The sequence below is a fragment of the Xyrauchen texanus genome, chromosome 47 (assembly GCF_025860055.1).
Source record: "Xyrauchen texanus isolate HMW12.3.18 chromosome 47, RBS_HiC_50CHRs, whole genome shotgun sequence".
Lineage (NCBI taxonomy): Eukaryota > Metazoa > Chordata > Actinopteri > Cypriniformes > Catostomidae > Xyrauchen > Xyrauchen texanus.
The window spans coordinates 2564960-2586757 of record NC_068322.1 but is presented as its reverse complement, the minus strand read 5'-3'; the positions used below and the strand labels follow the sequence as shown (position 1 = coordinate 2586757).

General features: G+C 41.7%; 1 protein-coding gene across 1 annotated transcript in view; it reads left to right on the top strand.

The window, feature by feature from the left end:
- LOC127639281 (conserved oligomeric Golgi complex subunit 5-like) overlaps positions 1–19388 on the top strand; it is a 107426-nt gene extending 88038 nt beyond the window's left edge. Inside the window, exons 15-22 of the mRNA XM_052121209.1 lie at positions 973–1083; positions 1728–1790; positions 8832–8935; positions 13501–13738; positions 14001–14077; positions 16739–16865; positions 17253–17332; positions 18413–19388. Of these exons, the coding sequence (XP_051977169.1) occupies positions 973–1083; positions 1728–1790; positions 8832–8935; positions 13501–13738; positions 14001–14077; positions 16739–16865; positions 17253–17332; positions 18413–18524 (912 nt within the window). The 3' untranslated portion in view covers positions 18525–19388. The remainder of the gene's footprint in view (positions 1–972; positions 1084–1727; positions 1791–8831; positions 8936–13500; positions 13739–14000; positions 14078–16738; positions 16866–17252; positions 17333–18412) is intronic.
- Positions 19389–21798: the final 2410 nt, after the last annotated feature.

The window sequence follows — 21798 nt, the reverse complement described above, 5'->3', positions numbered from 1 at the left end:
TTTGATCTCCGTGACATGATCGAATACAATTGATTTTTTTTTTTTAAAGTGCCCTTTAAGTGCACGTTATGTTTATGCCCCACACAGTAAAATTACATTAATTGTGAATTGCTAACATGTATTTGTATTGAAAACAGTTATGAATTGTTTTGTTGTCAATATCAAAGGTTTGTTGATGGCCAGACTGGTTTGAGCTGACAGAAAGTCTATGGTAACTCGGATAACCCCCTCTGTACAATTGTATTGAGCAGAATATAATCTCAGAATGCACAACACGTCGAAAAAAATCTCAGTGGTCCTACAGAAGGCTTAATTTTCTTACTGCAAAATGTACCGTAATTCCTTATTTCTTACTTTAGATTTTTGGGTGAAATGACCAAACATACTCTTGACATGTCCAATTTTATTTCTCCATCTGTACCACGTCTTTACAATTTCAAGTTGGAGTTGTTTAGTCTGTTTTGTCGACAGTGTTGTTGGTTTATGTCAGTAGGCAGCAGTGCTGCATGAATACGTGTTTGTGTGCTGCGGTCGGATCGTGACTGAGACAACTCTCTGCTTGTTAGTTCCTGTGGTTTGGCACTGAGCTGGCCCCATTTCTCCTCTCCCCGTCGCTCACCCCCCTGCCCACAATGCCAGCTGCCTCTGGTTTTGAGCTCCATGGTGACGGTCGTGTCCCAGCAAGCTGACCGCTGTGCCACCAGTGAGCCCAGCGCCTCTGACCTCAAACGAACACCAGGAGATCTGAGGAAATTAGAAGCAGCCTGTGGTTGCCGCGCTTTTGATGTTTACTCTGCAATTATTTACTCATTGAACACAGAGACATTTTGTTTGGCTCGCATTCATGTTGGTCCACTGGCTTTCTCCGGTTTAGAACAACACGAGTATAAGTAAATGGTTACATAATTTCCATGTTGTGGTGAACTGTCCGTTTAATCGTGTTTAATTTCTATTTTTCTCCCTTTCTCTCAGCTGTGTACGCAGGGTGATGCCAGTCAGGTGATCGGGCCCCTGACAGAGGGCCAGAGGAGGAATATCACGGTGGTTAACTCTCTTTACCGTTTGCAACAGGCCGTCGCTAAAGTAAGAACGCCACCTCTCATTGAAGACATTACAGTTCTTAAAACGTATCCAATCACACCTGTGGCATGGGCTAAAATTGTACATAATAATCCCAGAATAATGCACAGCAATTCGTTTTGAATATACTGTACATGCCGTGGCCATCTTAGTATGAAAATTGGGAAGTCACCCCCATGTCATGCCAAACAACCCGTACAGTATGAATATCTTTTTATCCTTGGAACACAAAACAACACATTTTGGACAATTGTCATGCTGCTCTTGTTACAAAAAAATGAAAACCTACAGTGACAATGGGCTTTCAAGCTACAAAAAGGACAAAAAGCCCCCAAAATAAAAGTGGTCCACCTCAGGGGAGGATTTTGACTCATCCCCGATCATTTGGCTTTAGCACCGGTTGATGTAGTTCCCGATTAAAAAAACAGGCCAGTCAGTGCTTTCTCTGTGCCTGTGTGATTAATATGATAATAAAAAGAGATTAGTCTATGATTAAATATTCAAACTGGAGGTGATCAAAATTTTATTGGTGAAAAGTTTTTTAGGGCCTGTCCAGTGAGCGAGAACTGTAATGACCGTTCAAGTGTTCTTGATGTTTGATGATGGTATAAATAGGCTGACTTTAAGTTGTTTGTTTATTTTTTCAGGTAATATCTGGGTTGGCCAACTTCCCTCCAGCCGCAGAAAAATCGCTCACTGCATCTTTAGAGGTAAAAACAAATATCATGGTATGAGTAATGTGATGTCAGGGGTAGAGCATGTGAGCAGAGTGGAGCGAGTTGTCGCTCAAGTTCAAAAGTCATCACTCCACGCTCATGTGCATGGAGCGGCAAGAAATGAGACATAATTTCTTTGTTAGCATGCTTTTTTATTATTTTAATATTTTGTTTGCATCAGGTACAAAGAACTCGACATATAGGCAAACAACATAATTTTTCATGTCACAAACAATGCATTGTTGCATGCTAAAAAATAGCCTTGTTCTCGACGGGATGCACGTTCACATGCCGGTAAAGATAAAGAGATAAACAGCATGCCGTTGTGCTTTTTTTTTACCTTAAAAACAGCCAGTAAAAAGAACCTCTGGTTATACTAATTCCAAATGCATATTGCTATTTTGGTAAAAAGCCAGTGAGTCTTCATTGTGCAGCCTGTTAACCCTTTAACTATCGTTGTTTCTAAAGTCCACCATGTGTCTGAAGTAGGGCTACATGATTTGGGGAAAATGTGATATTGCGATTATTGAGGCTAATATTGCGATATGCGATTGCGATATAATTAACAAAGGGTAACATGAGCCAACTTACTTGGTTATCAAGGATAATGCTGAAATGTGTATTTTTCAACTCAAACATACAAACTAGCAACAACAACAACTATAAATGCACAGCGTTTTCAAATAAAAATATTTTTACAAAATTAAACAATATATGTGCATTACTGCAAACTTGTTATTTACTCAATATTACACCTAAATAAAATAAGAACATACAGATTTTCACGAAAATAAGATTGTCCAAACAAACAGGGACATTTAAGCAGGATGTAAAAATGTTTTTTTAAAAGGAAACTGGATATAAAAGTGTGGTTCACTCAATCAAACCACTAAAACTGTTGTTGTTTTAGTAGTTGTTGTAATTTTAATGTTATTTTTCACGTAAGATTGATCTTATGATGATCTCATCAATGATGCAACACGTTGCAAGCTGAAGACAGCAGGGGTGAGAGACGAGCAACTCCGTGTTACCGTACGTTCAAACCAGAGGCGGGCGAGAGCGTCAAAATTCGCTCAGGCTGCCCTGCCAACAAATTCGTGGACGCTCTGACGTATTTGAAATAGGCGGCAATGTTCATTGAGAATGCTTGGTTTTGTGAACTATATTTAAAGGGGCCACAAAACATCCAGACATGTCGACCGGTATCTTTTTGACGACATGTCTTAAGTAGCATATATCCTCATGAAATATTTTTATATAATATTATATAAACCATAATATCCACTTCATCAACTCACCTGGCACACCAACAATTTCAGACACCTTTATCCACGCATCGTTTTTTTACATTTTATTTATATCCCTGTAAGCAAACGGGGACAGATCAAATATTACGGGAAAACCCGTCACGGCAATAATCAGTTTCTCCTCCATTTTGTTTTCGTAACTAATGTTTGGTGGGAACCAAAGTTTACACGGTTGTGCTCTCTAGACTTCGCTAGAGCGGAGCACCTATATATTCCTATAGGTTGCCACCGAACCGCATCAAAGCTCATTACCATAATGTTGGCCGCACTTGAACTTTCCTCTGACGCCCACACCGCCCAAGACTCGCCTCGCCGCCGAGAGACGCTGGCCGTCATACAAAATGAATGACTTCCGGTCGATTTGACGCTCTCGACGCCTCTGGTCTGAACGCACCATTAGAGTGCGCATCAGCCGGCGGAACTTTAAATCTCCCGGTCTCGACTCCCGCTCTGATTGGGTCTCTTCCGCGACTGTTTGAAGCAGAGTTCTCTGACTACACCGAGAATGACAGTTTTGGAGTTTGAGCTTATTTACATGTCAGGCTCGCGTATTATATTAACATATCGCCAAGCTGTGATCTGTGTTTTTGTGTTATCTTTTCTGGCCACCAGTTCAGTGTCGGTCTGCTCGGCGTCCATCTTCACCTGATTTCCTCGCTGAACACCGGAAACTCACATGACCACACGTGCCACTCCCTAAACTGAGACTGACTGGTCATCTTTTTATTAGCGGTGTAGAAAATGGGCAAACAGCTCTCAGAGAGAATGGGCGTTCATGTCCACACATACACTTATTTAATAAAATCGCAGCATTTGCCGTCATATAATCGCACAGGCTGACATCGCGATTGCAGACCCGACCGGGACACACAGACCCGATTGAACCGATCCCACAGATAATTGCTATTAACAAGTAAATTTACAAGTTGTGAAAATAATACTTTGTGTCTTACCTAATGTGACATTAGTAACCTTCTCTCCTGTACCTGACCGTGACACATATGATCCAATCCATCCTCCTTGCCAAGATAGTTGGTATAATAGCATCCATGTTGTTCCTCTCTTGCGGATTGAAAGGGCATGTATAATACACTCATTATTTCAGCTTCAAAAGTCCACTTGCTGTCACGGTGGCGGATGACAAACGCGACTTTGCAGCTTTTTTTGTATCTTGCAAACTGCAATAACTTCCACTGTTTGCGCCTTTAAACTATAATAACGATTGCTCATTCAGCGCCACGGTCACTGACGTTAGCATTACTAATTTGCTGTCATCTGTGCTCTCTGAGACGTGTCTGACCATAGATTTTAGATGTACAAAGGGAACGAACTCCAACCACAATATCTAAAAAAATCGCGGCAACGGCAATAATGCACGTCATCTGTCAAAAAACGATATGGTGGAATAAGTCCCGCCTTCTAAATAAAAGAGCCAATTGTCAATTGGTAAGTCATCGCATCACTGCAGATGTTAAACAGACCCGGGACCCGAAGTACAAGAATGGGACCCGGCTGACCATACGGGTCGTGTCCCGGGTCCTCAGGTTCGGGTGGGCCTGTGAAGACCTCTAGTTCCAAGCTTCTTGGAGAATAGGCTGTCTCAATTGCTTCTCAGACTTCTCAATGTACAGTGGGGGTCATGACATCTGTTGCAGGGCTCCCTGTTCTTCTATTCTAATCTGTTCTATTAGCAAAAGTAATGTTTGTATTTCCTATTGACACACTAAAGTTGAAGATATAAATAACCATCTTAAGACAAATGCTTTTGTGAAACCTCTGCTGCGTTCACACCGGACGCGAATAGCGCGTCAGGCGCGAGTGATTTCAATGTTAAGTCAATGCAAAGACGCATTACGCGCGTAAAAAATTCCTGCGGCGCGAATGATGCATAGAGCGCGGCGCGGTAGACGCGAATACGCCTCATTCGCGCGTCAAGTTCGCGCGAATTGAACGTCTGACGCGTTACGCGCGAATGGTGCATTTTGTGCATTCACGCGTTTGACGCCAATCGCGTCTGCCGCCCGAAGTTGAAAAATCTGAACTTTGGCGTCAATTCACGCTGCGTTAACCAATCAGGAGCCTAGCTGCCTGCTGTCACTCAGGAGGTAAAGTGACGTAAACTTTCATTATTATTGTAATGTAAAGACAACCAACATTAGTGTCTGGACAGTGTTGAATAAGGAAAAAAACACAGGACAGGTTAATTACTTTTGGAGGCTGGCTCCATTTATCATCAAAACAAAAATAAATAAATAATTTAACCTGATATACTACCATGGAAAACCTGACATTTTTAAAAAGTCTCAACTTAATAAATGTGCATGTTGTGGACCTGACATCCTGGAACTGGGGCTGACAACCTGGGAAAAAAAATACATGGACTATTTTTAGATAGTTTAGCTCTTTATAGGTTTGTGGGTGGCTCTTAAAAGAGCCGTTGTGGGGAAGTCATGAGGAGGACTTCAAACGCTACTCTGTCGGCTGCCATGGTACTGCTCCCTCCGCCGAGAAGTGTGCCATGAAGACATCCCTCACCCGGAGTGCCTCTCTGGAGGAGTTGTTGGCCACAACCCGACCCAGACTTGGCAGTGGCTCCTCTCCAGCATGTCCCGCGCCCCTCGCTGGTGGACCCAAGTACGGCGACGACGACCCATACGCCGCTGTTCTGCTCTCCAGAGCAAATACAGAGCGGTGACTCTCTCTACGAATGCTCGATCAACATCAGCCATCTTGTAAAAGATGGCCGTCATCGGATTTCGCCTCCGAAGCGCGTCACGCGCGTAAATTTCGCTTCAAACTTTAGTGTTTTACGCGCGTCAATTTCGCTCTTGACGCGCGAATGGATTCAAAGTGGTCAAGCGTATAACTAGACGCGGTAGGCACGAATTTGACGCGCTATTCGCGTCCGGTGTGAACGTAGCATAATGTGCCTAAGATTTTTGCACAGTACTGCATGTCTGGGAAACTAATCTGTGTTTTGAACTGCCTCTGCGCTCTCACCTCACCATGGCCTGTTGTTGGATTTGGCCTTTGTCACCAGCAGCTAATCAATGCCTCATCTCTGATAATCCACTCCGTTTAAAGTCTTGGATCTAATACAGCCTCCAACATCAGATATTTGTAGATGAGAATGTAGCGCCGGAGCGGTGCAGAAATTACAAATAATTGAATGACTTAATTTAGATTTAATGATTAATGTAGTTATTATATGTAGTTACATTATGTATTTCAGGATTTGTTTGAACATTTATCTAATTATTTCTTTTTGAGTATTTTGGCCCTATTTAAAAGTCAGGTCGCAGCAGGTAATATCCTCCATAGACAACACAAGGTTTTTAGTTTTTGTTTGTGATAGAGAGACAGAGTTTAACAGGGGAGCACAAGGGACATTGAACAGAGGTACAGAAGTCTGATATAGATGCTGCAGACACACACACACACACACACACAGTCTGGAGGTGGTTTTGAAAAGTAATTGGGTAAACATTGAGCTGCTCTGAATTCAGCTCTCTCTCTCCCTGGAGTTAAATTGGCTATCAGATGAGTAAACTGTTCATTCTGTTCCCTTTCATCCCTTTTAACAAAGCCTGCCAGCTGTACAGAGCGAAGCACACACACACACACACACACACACACTTTAACCCCTGATGTTTAAGTGTAAACACAAAACAAATAGTCCAAGGTGTAACCCTACTACCACACTTTACCGCTCAGCATCCTCCGAGAACTGTGACGGTTCACTCCTCCACCATTGGATACTTCCTATCACTGGCCTGGCTTAAAATAGGTCACTTGATGTGGACATACTGTCTTGTTGCATTCGTCTTTACGCATTACCTCAAGAGTGCCCTCAATGCACCAATTGGCGAAGGCTTGATAGATGTGGAATTCACAGCGGTCTACCACCCAACAGTCAAATGCAAATGCAAATTAATTTCACCAATCTTGAACAATCAGCAAATATGTAGAGCAAAAACGCACCAATGAGTTAATGTGTCCCACATAGGGGCATCTTATGCATACGTAGGGCATGTACATGCACAGCAATACGCTGATAACTACCAAAAATCTACTTATTCAAAAGAACACAAGTAAACCGCGTTTACACAAGACTTGAAATAATCGGGTTATTCCCTGCTTGTGATGCCGCACCACTGCTACCCAGTTGCCACATTGGGCAAGGAATGTGGGTAAACGTTGAGTCTACCAAGGATGTGACTGTAACTTTGTTGTGAAGGAGTTTAGGAGCAAGAGATGAGCGCTGGAGATTTGTTCTTTATCTCCTGCTTGCAGAGGGTTTCGGCGATGACCGACCCTTCTTGCTCCCATGGGTTTCCACTGATGGTGCTCAGAGACGGAGAGTCAGATAAGAGGCACGGATGCGGAGAGGGAGTGCAGAGCACAGACTGCTACACTCCTGTGACACACGCGATGGTCAGACTGATGTCCCATCAGCAAATGTCAGCCAATCACATGGGAAGAAAGAGCATGGATTAGCATAAAGTGAAAGGAGATGATGATAAAAGAGCTAATGCCCTTCAAGAGTGCATGAACTCTATGACACAACTTACAATCACTTCTGACTCACTGTTCTAATTCAGTCTCTAAAATCTGTTTGGGGTGTTCATAGACATTTAACGATTTTTAACCTTAGCCTATAAACCTTTAAAGACACCTACCGTGAGCTACGAGGTTGTTAAGCGATAGAATATGCTTCGTTTGAAGCCATCAGTCTACATTATTTCAACTTCATATTTAAAAAATTGCATTCGGGGCCTGGTTAGCTCAGCGAGTATTGACGCTGACTATCACACCTAGAGTCACAAGTTCAAATCCAAGGCGTGCTGAGTGACTCCAGCCTTTTCTCCTTAGCAACCAAATTGGCCCAGTTGTTAGGGAGGGTAGAGTCGCATGGGATAACCTCCTCGTGGTCACGATTAGTGGTTCTCGCTCTCAATGGGACGCGTGGTATGATGTGCGTGGATCACGGAGGGTAGCATGAGCCTCCACATGCTGTGAGTCTCCGTGGTGTCATGCACAACGAGGCACGTGATAAGATGCACGGATTGAGTCTCAGCATTTGAAATTGGGAGAAAAAATAACATTCAATAGTTGAATTTCTGGTGAAGAACTACACTACCCATGATGCTGAGTGGGGCAATTAACTAATCAGAGAATCAACAAGGCATGCCAAAAGAGCCCATTGTACAGAGGTCCCAGGTTTGTTCCTGGCAGGCAGCAGATGCCCTAGCCTTGCCCCATACCTAATCCTAACAATATGGAGACCGTAAGGCTGAGTAGCCTGCCAGGAACAACTTGAGACACCTTTCTCCCATCACGGCCAATAGAGTGGTGCAGCGACTGGACACTCCCATGACGCACTGTGAATGACGCAATCGATTCACTCTCTCTATGCTCTAGTTACATATCTTTCATATATTCATGTATATCTTTTAAAGCAAAACTTTTATATCTTTCTGTTGTGTCTTTTGTCTTTGTTTTTAGTCAGATTTCCAAATACTTTGTCAAGTCAAAGTTTGTAATCTTATGAATCATGTCAGAGCTGGTAGCTTGAGTACTTCATAAAGTACTTTATAGGGAATTTAATCCCTATGGAAAACAATGAATGGGTAATTTACTTTCGTAACCAAGACGACTGACTCTATTGCTTTAGTCTGTTGTTTTTGACCATTCTCTGTTTATCTTGTATTGTGTTTGTCTCTTGCAGTCAGTTCTGGCACTGATGAGTAGTGCCGTTCAGCCTCTGCTCAATTCTGTCACTGACTCTGTTGAAGCCATTCTCATTACCATGCACCAGGAGGATTTCTCTGGGTAAGCAAACAGCATGCATAAGCTATGGTTGAAACTGAATACTAGTGTACAGCTTAATGCATAATGTGCAGTATACACATTGCAGTATGCAATGATAAACATTTAATGACCTCAGTATGTTCAAATCATCAAGTGGTGTCTGCATATCCATATTGAAAATAAAATACATATTTTATCCAATGTTTAATTCAGTTTTGTGCAATAATGGTTAAATGTTTGGCAGTCCTATCACACATGGAGTCAAAAAGGAGATGTTACAAACCACGGTTGATATTATTTGTTCATTTAAATGGTAAATGTTCTGCACTTATATAGCGCTTTTTTAACCTTAGTGGTTTCCAAAGTGCTTTACAGTGCGTCTCATTCACACACCAATGATGGCAGAGCTGCTATGTAAGGTGCTAGCCTGCCATTGGGAGCAACTTGGGGTTCAGTGTCTTGCCCAAGGACACTTCCGCATGTGGAGTCATGTGGGCCGGGAATCAAACCACCAACCCTGCGATTAGCGGCCGACCCGCTCTACGACCTAAGCCACAGCCGCCCCATTTAACGTTGATTCGATTAGTTTGAGCAATGATTCAATTATGCATTTTTTTTTTTTTATGCATTTATAGGATACTTTCTTATGCAAGAAAAAGATAAAATAATTGCGTTTTTACTGCACCAAAAGCAGCTTGAAAAAAAAAACCGATAACATTTTACTATAAAAATACCATGATTTTTTTTTTATTAAAATATATTTGTTTATTTATTTACTAATTAAAGCTGTGAGGGTGCAGTTAGAGAATGGCGCCGCACCTTTCTCCATTTAAATCGCACATGTAACAACTTACATTTACATTAACGTTTATGCATTTGGCAGACGCTTTTATCCAAAGCGACTTACAGAGCCCTTATTACAGGGACAATCCCCGGAGCAACCTGGAGTTAAGTGTCTTGCTCAAGGACACAATGGTGGTGGCTGTGGGGATCGAACCAGCAACTTTCTGATTACCATTTCTGTGCTTTAGCCCACTACACCACCACCACTCACAACTTAAATATTTATATATTTTAAATATTGTACACTTTTTGTTTTTTGAATCACTACTCAATTTATAGCATTTTAAATTGATTGGCCAACACTAACAATTCCCGATTCAAAAATTATATTTCAATATCGATGCATATAGATCAGCAGGATAAGTAAACAATGTATAGGAAAAAACAGTGAATCGTTGCATCCCTACTATTTACAGTTTATGAAATAAATGCAACAATTTTGGAGGTCCATTAAAGAATATTGCTCATATACAGAGGGTTACAGATTGTTGGAATACATTTTGGTGTGTAATTCGCTCCGCAACGTATGTATCAGGGACATTAATTATACCTCAAATTATTTGGCTTCTTATGGAGATGTACGCTGTTACTCTCTAAGCAATCAGACTTAGGATGTTTGCCTGGCGGACAGCAAAACAGGCGAATCCATAGACGAATTGCAGATGTAATGAATAGAAGTTACACAAACAGTAGCTAATACACTCAAGCCCAGATTTACTATAGATTTGCATGTATAAAATTGTGCAAACTTGATAGCATGCTGAAAAAAGGTCAGCTGATTTACTAACATATTCTTTGAAAGATTGTGTCTTTCAGATGCGCATAATAGCACGTCTTGGCAGTTTCTGCAGGTTTCCCTGCAATTTAGAGGCATCCAAATGCACATAATAAAGAGTGGTGTAGCTCCAAATTAATCAAATTGCACCCGCAAAGTGATTTATCAAGCCTGAAAGTATTAATCTGATTTGCACTGTGCATCATACTGTCATTGTGACAAAAAGCAGACTTTGAGTACAGATAATACTTAGAACACACTTTATTGAATTTATTTACCTTTATGCTCATGAAAAAGCAGTTTTATTCGATTATTTTAACCTACTAACAATTTATGCTCAAATTATGTAGAAATGTAATGTTATAAACATTGTTTTTAACTGCATAAATATTGCTAAATACTTTAAGTGGCGGTTCTTTCCAGTACTCGAAGAAGGCAGATATGCACCTGTATGCCGTACAGGTTTCGCCTTGATCCCGTGAAACGAGTATGGAGCGTAAGTTCTGTCCCGTGCAGTTCCCATGTCTCTTTTGTGCCCAGCTAACTTTGCCATGGTCAATATAGCGGTTTGAAATTCAGATTTCATTTAATTATACATCAGGGGTGCAATGGCTTAACGTGTAATTAATATTGTTTTTTCTTTGTGAATTATGAACATATCAAGTGTGCATTCTCATGAACTACTCTGACACTTGTTAAATAGCAGGGATTTTATGATGATATCATGCATATTGAATACAAATAAAATGGCATTTATTGAGAGCTGTACTCTAATTGCATTTGGTGCAAGTACCACATGCAAAAGCCTCCTTTTGTACGGTGTGTTCAACATATTTGCACATGTAGTTATTTGCACGATTTTTCTTAGTAAATCACCTGCAAAACGGCCACGACGCGCACACCCAATTTCATAGATTGCACAAGCAAATAAGCACCAGTTTTATTTAGATCTTGGTAAATCGGGGCCACAGTAGTTACTCTACACCTGCCTGTACTAATGGTTAAAAAACTATTTTGAGTTTACCATGCAACACTAGCTGCTCAATTCATTTTGTTATTCGTGTTCAGTTTTCAGAGAAACAGCCCACAGATTGTCTCTTCATATTTACACTGACCATTCTTGCCAATTGTATGTTTGTTATTAAATGCATTTTTCTTCCCATTAAACAACAAAACTTGTTATAAACCGTTTTGTTTGCCTCTTTGTGCTGAACAAATTAATTTGTGGTGCCATGGGCTTATACTGCGATTATATCAGACTGCCAACATGGTGTGTGTGTGTGTGTGTGTGTGTGTGTGTGTCTGTGTCTGACAGCAATAAAGGACACATTTCCCGGTAGACTCAGTCCTTCATTCAGTCTTGTTTTTTTCCATTTTTCGGTGGTCGGGTTGTCTAGTGAATAGAACAGGAAGGGCTGTGCCAGCGTTTGATAATATTTAAACCGTCACGCCTGTGATTCAGCACAGCTTCTATTGTCCATGTCTCCCGTCCCCTCAGGCCCGATGGTGTCCTCAGGCTCTGAGTCAAGCTTGGTGGACTTGTTTTATTTCTGTCCCCTCTGTTGGACACTCCTGAGGGAAAACGGCTAAGAAATAAACACTTTTGTGAGATATTTTTGTCCATAAACGCTCCCGTATCCACCCTGTCAACAGCAGCTGCTGAGACGAAAACTTTGGGGAGTTTTTTCCTTCTTTGGAGAAGGGCTAAAATTGAGTCACACAAAGCCTCTTCCTTAATATGATTGTCCATGCAATGTTTTTGTCCTAACCAGACGTGACAAGCAACAAGACATTTAGTTGGTCGCTTGGTTACAATTTCTGCTCTCCAGGATAGTCCTGCCCTTCGAGAAACCTCATTGGCCCACGTCACTGTACATTTCAATATTAAATATCTTAAGATTGGCTGAGATTGTGTCATGTCATGTAGCATTACCGCATGTAGTGCTTTACTAGGGATGGGAATCTTAAGGAATTTAACCAGTTTGGTTCCAATTCCTCTTAACGATTCCATAAATAAACCTTACGTAATCAGAAGGTCACTGGTTCGAACCCCATGGCCACCACTATTGTGTCCTTGAGCAAGGCACTTAACTCCAGGTTGCTCCGGGGGGGATTGTCCCTGTAATAAGTGCACTGTAAGTCGCTTTGGATAAAAGCATCTGCCAAATGCATAAATGTAAATGTAAATGTAAATGATTAGGACAAAAGTCCACACTTGGTCAGCCCACTTGGCAGCCATCTTTGAAACTCTACCGGGCAGCTATTTTCTATGAATACAATTGGCATAAAAGTACAGCTCTTATCTACTTGAAAGGGGAAATGTCGAAATCTCCAAAACGGTTGGTCAAGATTACGATCAAAGGACATATTTCAAATCAGCAGTGAAATCTGACAACAATGGTAGTATAAATTGTGCTTCTTTAGCTCAGATCATGCGCAAAAAAAAATCTATTTTTCAGGCTGGTACAGCTAATGTGCATGAACGTTCTCAAGTTGACCAACAGGTATTGTCTAGATCTGAAAGGTGATTGGCTCTTTTACCTGTAAGGCAAGGCTTCATTTATTTAATACAAGTGCTCCATCTCGGGATAAATAGTCTCTTACGACACGTGTGTGGGGAAATGTGCTTCAATGACATGAAAATAATGCCACAATGCTAAAAATATTAGCAGTTCTAAAATTAGGCTTTATTTTCTTCTAAATATAATTCTACATTTTTTTCTTGATTTTGAGGCGAAACATCACTTTGTGTGTGATAAGAGACGTCTGGAAAACTGTCACTTTCTAATAAAGCATCAGCACGGCCTTCCATTTCTCTCACGTTGTGTGTGTATTTCTGCAGTTCCACACATCTATGATATTGATTATGTGACAAAGGAAATCGATGATGCTTGTAGCTGTGGTCCACTCTCACATTACGACATTTCAGTACACTTCTGTTTCCCTCTGTGTGTGTGTGTGTGTGTAGTCCTCTCCCGGCGGGCGGCCGTCCAGACGTGCCGTGCTCTCTGTACATGCGCGAGCTGCAGGGATTCATCGCACGCGTCATGAGCGACTACTTCCGCCCGCTGCAGTGTCTGGACTTCCTGTACGACAGCACAGAGAACATCGCCCAGCGCGCCATTGCCCTCTTCATCCGCCACGCCAGCCTCTTGCGCCCGCTCGGGGAAGGAGGGAAGATGAGGTTGGCGGCTGACTTCGCTCAGGTCGGCTATTTTCTGGATTACTCCTTGTGTACAGTACCCATCTTTCTCCATGCCCCGTCATCTTTTCATGCTTGGGTTGATGTTTATTCTTTATTAAAATCCAGTTAGAAGACCAGAACCCTTTGAACTCTCAAACATGACCCTTCTCTCGCCATCTTGGATGGATTTTTTTCCATGCTTCCTTAGATTGTGGCCAAAAGAACGGCCTTTCTGCCTGTTGATATGTCCAGCACTAACATTATCATGTCGTTTGTGTTTTCAGATGGAGTTGGCCGTGGCTCCTCTCTGCAGACGGGTGTCAGATCTGGGGAAGGCATACCGTCTTCTGCGATCTTTCAGGTGAGTATGTTACAGTCTGGATGATGGCAGGTGATTTCCTGTCACAGGGTGTCTGCATACATCTCCTGATATCACGTGTATCGGGTTTGTGTGTCTATTTCTCACACAAACACTCTCGATTTGTTCTCCTTTTGTTCTCGTCCTCTCCCCTCTGAGACAAAGAGGTCACCTGGAGTGTTCCCACTGAAAATTACTGCTAATTAACGGCAAGAGAGGCGAGACAAGAATGAAAGGAAGGTTATTAACAGAGATGTTCATCTGATTAGCTGGGGAGCAGCCAGTGTCAAATATTCTGTCTGGATAATACTCTAATCTTCGCCTTCCATTGCTCTTTTGTTTTTGCGTTCAAGCTCACTTATGATAGCTAGATGTTCCTGGTCTTATTGTGCATGATTCATTAGTGCATGTAATTGTACATTGTACATTTCTGTCCTCGTAATTTTCATATTGTGAAAACCGGGCCAATTTGGTTGCTTGGGAGACCTGGCTGGAGTCACTCTTTTGTTTTTACAAATAAAAAATAAAGTGTTTAATATTGGTCTCTAGTAGGGTGTCTGGGTAGCTCAGCGAGTATTGACGCTGACTACCATCTCTGGAGTCACAAGTTTGAATCCAGGGTGTGCTGAGTGACTCCAGCCAGGTCTCCTAAGCAACCAAATTGGCTCGGTTGCTAGGGAGGGTAGAATCACATAGGGTAACCTCCTCGTGGTCGCTATAATGTGGTTCTCACTCTCGGTGGGGCACGTAGTGAGTTGTGCGTGGATGCCGCGGAGAATAGCGTGAAGCCTCCATGAGCGCTACGTGTCTGTGGTAATGCACTCAAGCCACGTGTTAAGATGCACGAATCGATTCATCCTCAGCCACCCAGATTGAAGCGAGTCACTACACCACCATGAAGACTTAGAGTGCATTGGGAATTTAGCATTCCAAATTGGGAATAACATGGGGAGAAAACAAAAAACATATTGGTCTCTAGTTGTAAAGCTTGACTCATGGATGGAAGCTTCAGAAGAAAATAAAATTGGCTAATGGGTTGATTTCATAGTTTGTTGTTGTTTTTGAAGTGTTCACGATGACATAACCATTCATGTTCATTTTCACGGTATTCTGTATTACCAAATAACATCATGTGTCTACTTCATAACCTTTGGTTTAAATGTAAACTTGCTCCACCTTTGAAACAACTTTCCAATTCGGCTGACGTCACCAAGCCCTTTTATTTTTCAACCACTTTATGTAAGCTGCTTTTCCACCATCAGCCCGAATGTTTCTGAGCACTGTAGCATTTCCACTTGAGCACAGTTCGGCACGATTATAAACCATTCTTGGACCCATATTCTTGGCACATTTAGCTAAACGTACTCAACCGTGCTCAACCGTGCTGGTGGAATGGCTTTAGTATGTGGCAACTTTCTTTACGGCAAGGAAACTTGTAGCGCTATTAGTTGTTTCTAGCTTGCCAGGTTTGCTAATATTTGGGTCAAGTTAAAACATTTTAATAAAACATATTCTATGTTTAGTGTATCTTCATGATTTTATGATGATGGTTTAACTAGTATTGTAGCCTACATTTATTTTATACACGCCTTTTTCATCAGGAAAGTAGATTACTAGCTCGTTAAAACTCATAAAAAATATTTTTTGTCAATAAATATCCTTTTTATCTAGTCTGGGAATGTTTACATTTCTGCATGTTCGTGTATGGTGGCATACACAAGCCCTCGTGATGATAAACCTCTCGATTTTTAGCGCATTATGCGATATGGGCCGTGTCTTTTCTGTGTATTAGCATAGTAAAATCATGCAGATTTTAAAAACTGAAACATGTGATCATCATTCATAGCACACTTGCTCCAATGTTTACCTCTAACGCCGTCGCCACAGACCGATCCATTATGGACATTCTCCTGAATTCACCACACCACAGTGGAATAAGAATCCGTAACCACGCCAACTGGCCCGGATCGTAATGGTACGGTTTTGCGATGGCAACTGTTTGACCCAATGGTGGAAAAGTGTGGCTATAGAGACACTTTTCACCATCCAATCCATTCCATGATGGATAAAATCAAGTCCCATTCTGACCTCCAAAATTCAACCATTTAGAAATGTGTTCATTTTGCAGCTTGATGCATTAATAAATAGACATTTTTGAATTCTGAAAGTTATTGAAAGATTATTTTACTTCATGATATGACCCCTTTAATGTTCAAGTTTAATAGAAAGGTCTGATTCAGACGGTCTGTGTTCTCTGTACTTCCTCCAGGCAGAGTAATAAACACTAGTGAGATCTCACAGGATGGCTAATCAATTTAAACCCCCGCCATCTATGCCAGCTCATGGAGCGGCTGCCATGCCTGAATTCTTTGTGAGCAGGCTCTGTATTTTACTGATTGAGTGTATGTGTATGGAAATGTGTGGATGGCACAAATACATAGGCAGAATATACATTGTTTGTCTACAAAACTAATTTCAAGCATTTAAGCATAAGCCTTTAGAACAAAATGTTTGTTAGTTCAAGTTTGTCCAAACTAGACGGTAGTGTAGTATATACCGTGAACTGCTGTTCAATGTTCAAGGCATTCATTCGGGCTTTAAATTACACTCCGAATTATGATTTCCTGTTAATAGAATATGAATATTTTTCTGTCTGTGTTTCAGGCCATTGCTGTTCCAAACGAGTGAGCACATTGCTAGCAGTCAGGCGCTGGGAGATCTGATTCCGTACAGCACCATATTGCATTTCCTGTTCACTCGCGCCCCAGCTGAACTCAAATCACCACACCAGGTACACACACACACACACACACACACACACACACACACACACACACACTAATGCAGAGCGATCGGTTAGAGAGCCTCCGGGAATGAGGTTTTAGATTCAAGTGTTAGCAAGCAGGATGTTTTGAGGTCACATCCCGTTTATTATGCCCTTGAGCGTGGCAATTCACCTCAAGTTGCCCCATCCCGACTGTCTCTATGATTGACCTACTGTAAGCAGCTTTAGATGAAAGCATCTGCTAAATGACACATTTCATTCTGAGTGCTCGGACAGGAAAGGGTATTTTGGGACATATTTGTGAAATGAGGCTTCCCTAAAATAGCTTCAGCATGGGTGGATTTGTCGAGCTTTTATGCAGCACACTAATACGGCTTTCTCTTGTAAACACAGAGAGCGGAGTGGTCAATCTCACGTTATTCTCAGTGGTTGGATGACCACCCATCTGAGAAGGACCGTCTCACACTGATTAGGTAAGACTCATGGTTCAAAACTGCAGCTTGAAAATACCAATTTTCACCCTTGACATGTCACATTTGACCCAAATATTAAAAGTAGTAAATTATGGGAGGCCTGGGTAGCTCAGCGAGTACTGACGCTGACTACCACCACTGGAGTCAGAAGTTTGAATTCGGGGTGTGCTGAGTGACTCCAGCCAGGTCTCCTAAGCAACTAAATTTGCGGGGTTGCGAGGGAGGGTAGAGTCACATGGGGTAACCTCCTCGTGGTTGCTATAATGTGGTTCTTGCTCTCGGTGGGGAGCGTGGTGAGTTGTGCATGGATGCCGCGGAGAATAGCGTGAAGCCTCCACACGTGCTATGTCTCCGTGGTAACACGCTCAACAAGCCACGTGATAAGATTGACGTCTCAGACGTGGAGGCAACTGAGAGGCGAGTCACTACGCCACCACGAGGACATAGACCATATTGGGAATTAGGCATTCCAAATTGGGGAGAAAAAGGGGATTATTTATAAAGTAAATGATATTTTGCATAAAGGAAATGAAGCCTATTCCTGACAATGTGTCCATATTTTCAATGGTGAATCTCTGTTATAAAATACATCTAATAAACTGACTAATAAACTTTTTCTTTTAAATCAGTGGCAGTACAACAAATGCTACCATGATAGCATATCAATCATTTATTTATTAATGTCATAAAGATGAGTTTGGGGGGGCAAATGTGCTTAATTGTTGTGAAAATAATGTCACAATGCAAACTAAATCTCAATGGTCCTAAACTAGGCTTCATTTGGGGTGAAATATGACCTATATATTTTCTTGACAACTTTCTTGAGACTTACCCACTAATGGTCTTTTGCTTTAACTGTTTACTGGTTTAGTTTGTTGTTTATGTTTCATTGGCAAGACTTGGTTAGAAACCCTAAAATGCACAATGCGTAGCTGGGGTCTGCACACCTTGCTGTTCAGACCTGAATTGCATTTCTTAGTGCATCATCAGCACCCTCTAATGGTGATCTGGAGAGATTACAGCTGCTTGTGTGTTCAGCTAAAGTGCTACTCAAATGCATGCATCTTGCCTTTGTTGTAGGGGTGCGCTGGAGGCATACGTGCAGTCTGTGCGAGCCAGACAGGGGAAGGAGTTTGCGCCTGTGTATCCCATCATGATTCAGCTGCTACAGAAGGCCACAACCGCATCATAGGACTGATATATGCAAACGTAGCCTCATCGCACCATAACTGCAGTCAGAGTGATGGAGAGATGATTGATCATGACTATAAACACTCATCATTACCAACATATAATAATTATCTGTTATTATGTTTGCTTGTCAAAGTCAAATGGGTTTGTTTCATGGGTAGTTTGGTTACTTCTGGCACGAGTAAGGCTTTAAATGGGATTCCTACCTTTTGTAATGTATCTAAGTTTTGATAATTAACTAATTATTTTTGGTTTTGTGTTGCGCCGCAGAATGAAATTAATTAATCAACACATTAGTTAAATGTGTAAATGCTGATTAAAGAATGTTGTCATTACAACTCTGAATTATGAAATGAGTCTTGTTAATATAAGAGACTGTCGCAGGTTTATATCAGTTTGATCTGTCCTCTGTGTAAATGCCCACAAAGACTGGCAAGTAATGTAGATGGTAAATGGTCTGCACTTATATAGCGCCTTTTTAACCTTAACGGTATTCAAAGCGCTTTACATTGTGACTCATTCACCCATTCACACATCAATGGCGGTAGAGATGCTATGTAAGGTGCTAGCCTGCCATTGGGAGCAACTTGGGGTTCAGTGTCTTGCCCAAGGACACTTCGGCATGTGGAGTCATGTGGGCCGGGATTCGAACCACCAACCCTGCAATTAGTGGCCGACCCGCTCTACCACCTGAGACACAGCCGCCCATGTAAACACATATTTAGGATTGGGAGGGACCAAATGCAATCGACTCAACTGTTGAAAAACAAATTGGTCAACCCAAATGACTGATTCACTTATTTTTTCCAGTTACCATATTTGGTTCATCATTTGTAACCAACCAACAACACCACCACCACCTATGTACAGTTGCCCTATAAAGTATTTGGACACCCCAACTTCTTGCAGATTCTCTGATCAAGAAAAGTAAGTCATACTTGAAAGAACTGTTTGTCAAATTGTTTTGAAATGACATTTGATCATTTTGTGAGGTCCTATAGAACAAGGAGCATAATCAGCGATCACTCTGATTAAAGGTAAATTACAGGCTTTCAGCTGTATTGCTAAAAGCAGGATGTGAAACAGCCTCTTAATATTCAAAATTGGTTCTGGCTTGAGTTCCTCTGCCTCTCTTTGAAAGCTCAAACTCACTTACTCTCTCTTTTGCACTGTCACCAGGGAACACTTCAGTCTGTCTTCAGAGACACTAGATTCTCCATCCATCTGTCTCCAGTTCACACTCCATTCACTGGGTTTTTCCTGGAATTTTTTGACCTACATGGCACAAGCCCTGAATTTTGCTGTTTAATGATACCAATCATAATGTGTTACATCATCAACTTCGATGATTAAACCCCATAGCAAAGACGTACAGTGGCCCCTAAATGTATTTGGACCAAGTGTGCCGCACAAACCCTCAAAAGTGAAGCCAAAACGTCTCGATCGCCCCCCGGTGACTGGTCCTAGTGTAGGTCATAAACCCCGCCTCCCCATGTTATTCAACGGGACGTGAGACCAACTAAACATTTAAATTACACTTCACATATCTTTTTTCCAAAGATAGTTTCTGTCATTTACTGTCATTTCTATCACGTTGATGTCATTTCAAGTGTTTGTTTTCAAAATAAGTTTGTTTTTAGATGCTATAAAAACTGTGATGGTGCTGTGACATCATGATTGACAGCTGTGATTGACAGGTTCTCTGAGTGAAGTAGTCACTGAAGCACCAACTGACTTTTTTTCGGGATCTTCGGAGGACTGAGAGATTGAGCTTTAAATTTAATATCTAAATTTCTATAATTAATTATTTCACACCGTCATAAGTCAAAAGTGCAGGGGCGTGTGCTTGCGATTGATTCAGCGAGAGTGAGGGCGGGGCCTTGATTTTGCAGCTTTACTTCCTGCTCACTACTGCGCAGATCTGGTCCCGAAATCACAACTGCGCAGACTCAAGTCCCAAGATGTCAGCGCCATATCCGGACACTGGCGGCTTCAGTTCTCACCAATGGAAAAGAGCGAAGGGGCGTCGTCCATCTTTTTTTACAGTCTATGATTTGGACACATAAATCAGTCCTTCGGATTTTGGCGAAGAATTAATGCAAATTCAACTACTATCAGCATTATTGGTAGCTGGCAATTTTGTATAATTTCCACCATTTTTTCACATAAACCGTGAATCTAACGTAATACAATCTCGTTTTTCCATGTTTGACAAACTTTCCAAAGTTTGGCTCAGTCAAGACATCAACCATCCTGTCGCCATTCTACCATCTAAACACGTTGCCAACAGTCACGTATTGCCCCGTACCGTATTTTGTTCAAAATAATGATGTCCCATACTTTAGAGCCAAGACACTCGAAGGGATCCTATTGCATTTACTATCAAAAATCCTTGTCTTAACTTTCGTAAAACTGCAGAATGCAAGTGTTCATCACATCAAGCGTTTAATCTTCAAACGCTGAAATGTGATAAGAAATTTAAAGTGCTCAATAATCGGGGTCTGGGTAGCTCAGTGAGTATTGACACGCTGATTAACACCCCTAGTGACGCGAGTTCAAATCCAGGGCGTGCTGAGTGACTCCAGCCAGGTCTCCTAAGCAACCAAATTGGCCCGGTTGCTAGGGAGGGTAGAGTCACATGGGGTAACCTCCTTGTGGTCGTGATTAGCGGTTCTCGCCCTCAATGGGGCGCGTGATAAGTTGTGCGTGGATTGTGGAGAGTAGCATGAGCCTCCACATGCTGTGAGTCTCCGCGGTGTCATGCACTGATCACGTGATCAGATGCGTGGATTGACAGTCTCAGAAGAGGCAACTGAGACTTGTCCTCCGCCACCCGGATTGAGGTGAGTAACCATACCACCACGAGGACCTACAGAGTGGGTAGGAGGAGAAAGCAAAATGTAAGAATTATGAGCCAATTGATATTCAAATAAAATTGAAGCTCGAAATTGATTTTCATTTGCTCAAAATGAATGCATCTTTGCAAGAAGAATTTTTTTTGGTGCACTCAATATATCATTTTACGTGTGCAAAATAACTTTTTGTAAGCTCAAAATGTGATCTTGCACGCGCAGAATTGTTTGTGCGCTGAAAATATAATTTTGCGCGTGCAGAATTGTGGCACATATATAACTCCATACTCCAATATAACATGTTGTCCGTTGAAAATTTAAAAAGGTGTTTATTCCGTGAAAGTTGGTTAGACTGTGAAATATATTAAATTAAGGTATTATTTTATAACTATGGCGTTCAGAGTACCATTATCTGGCGGTAGT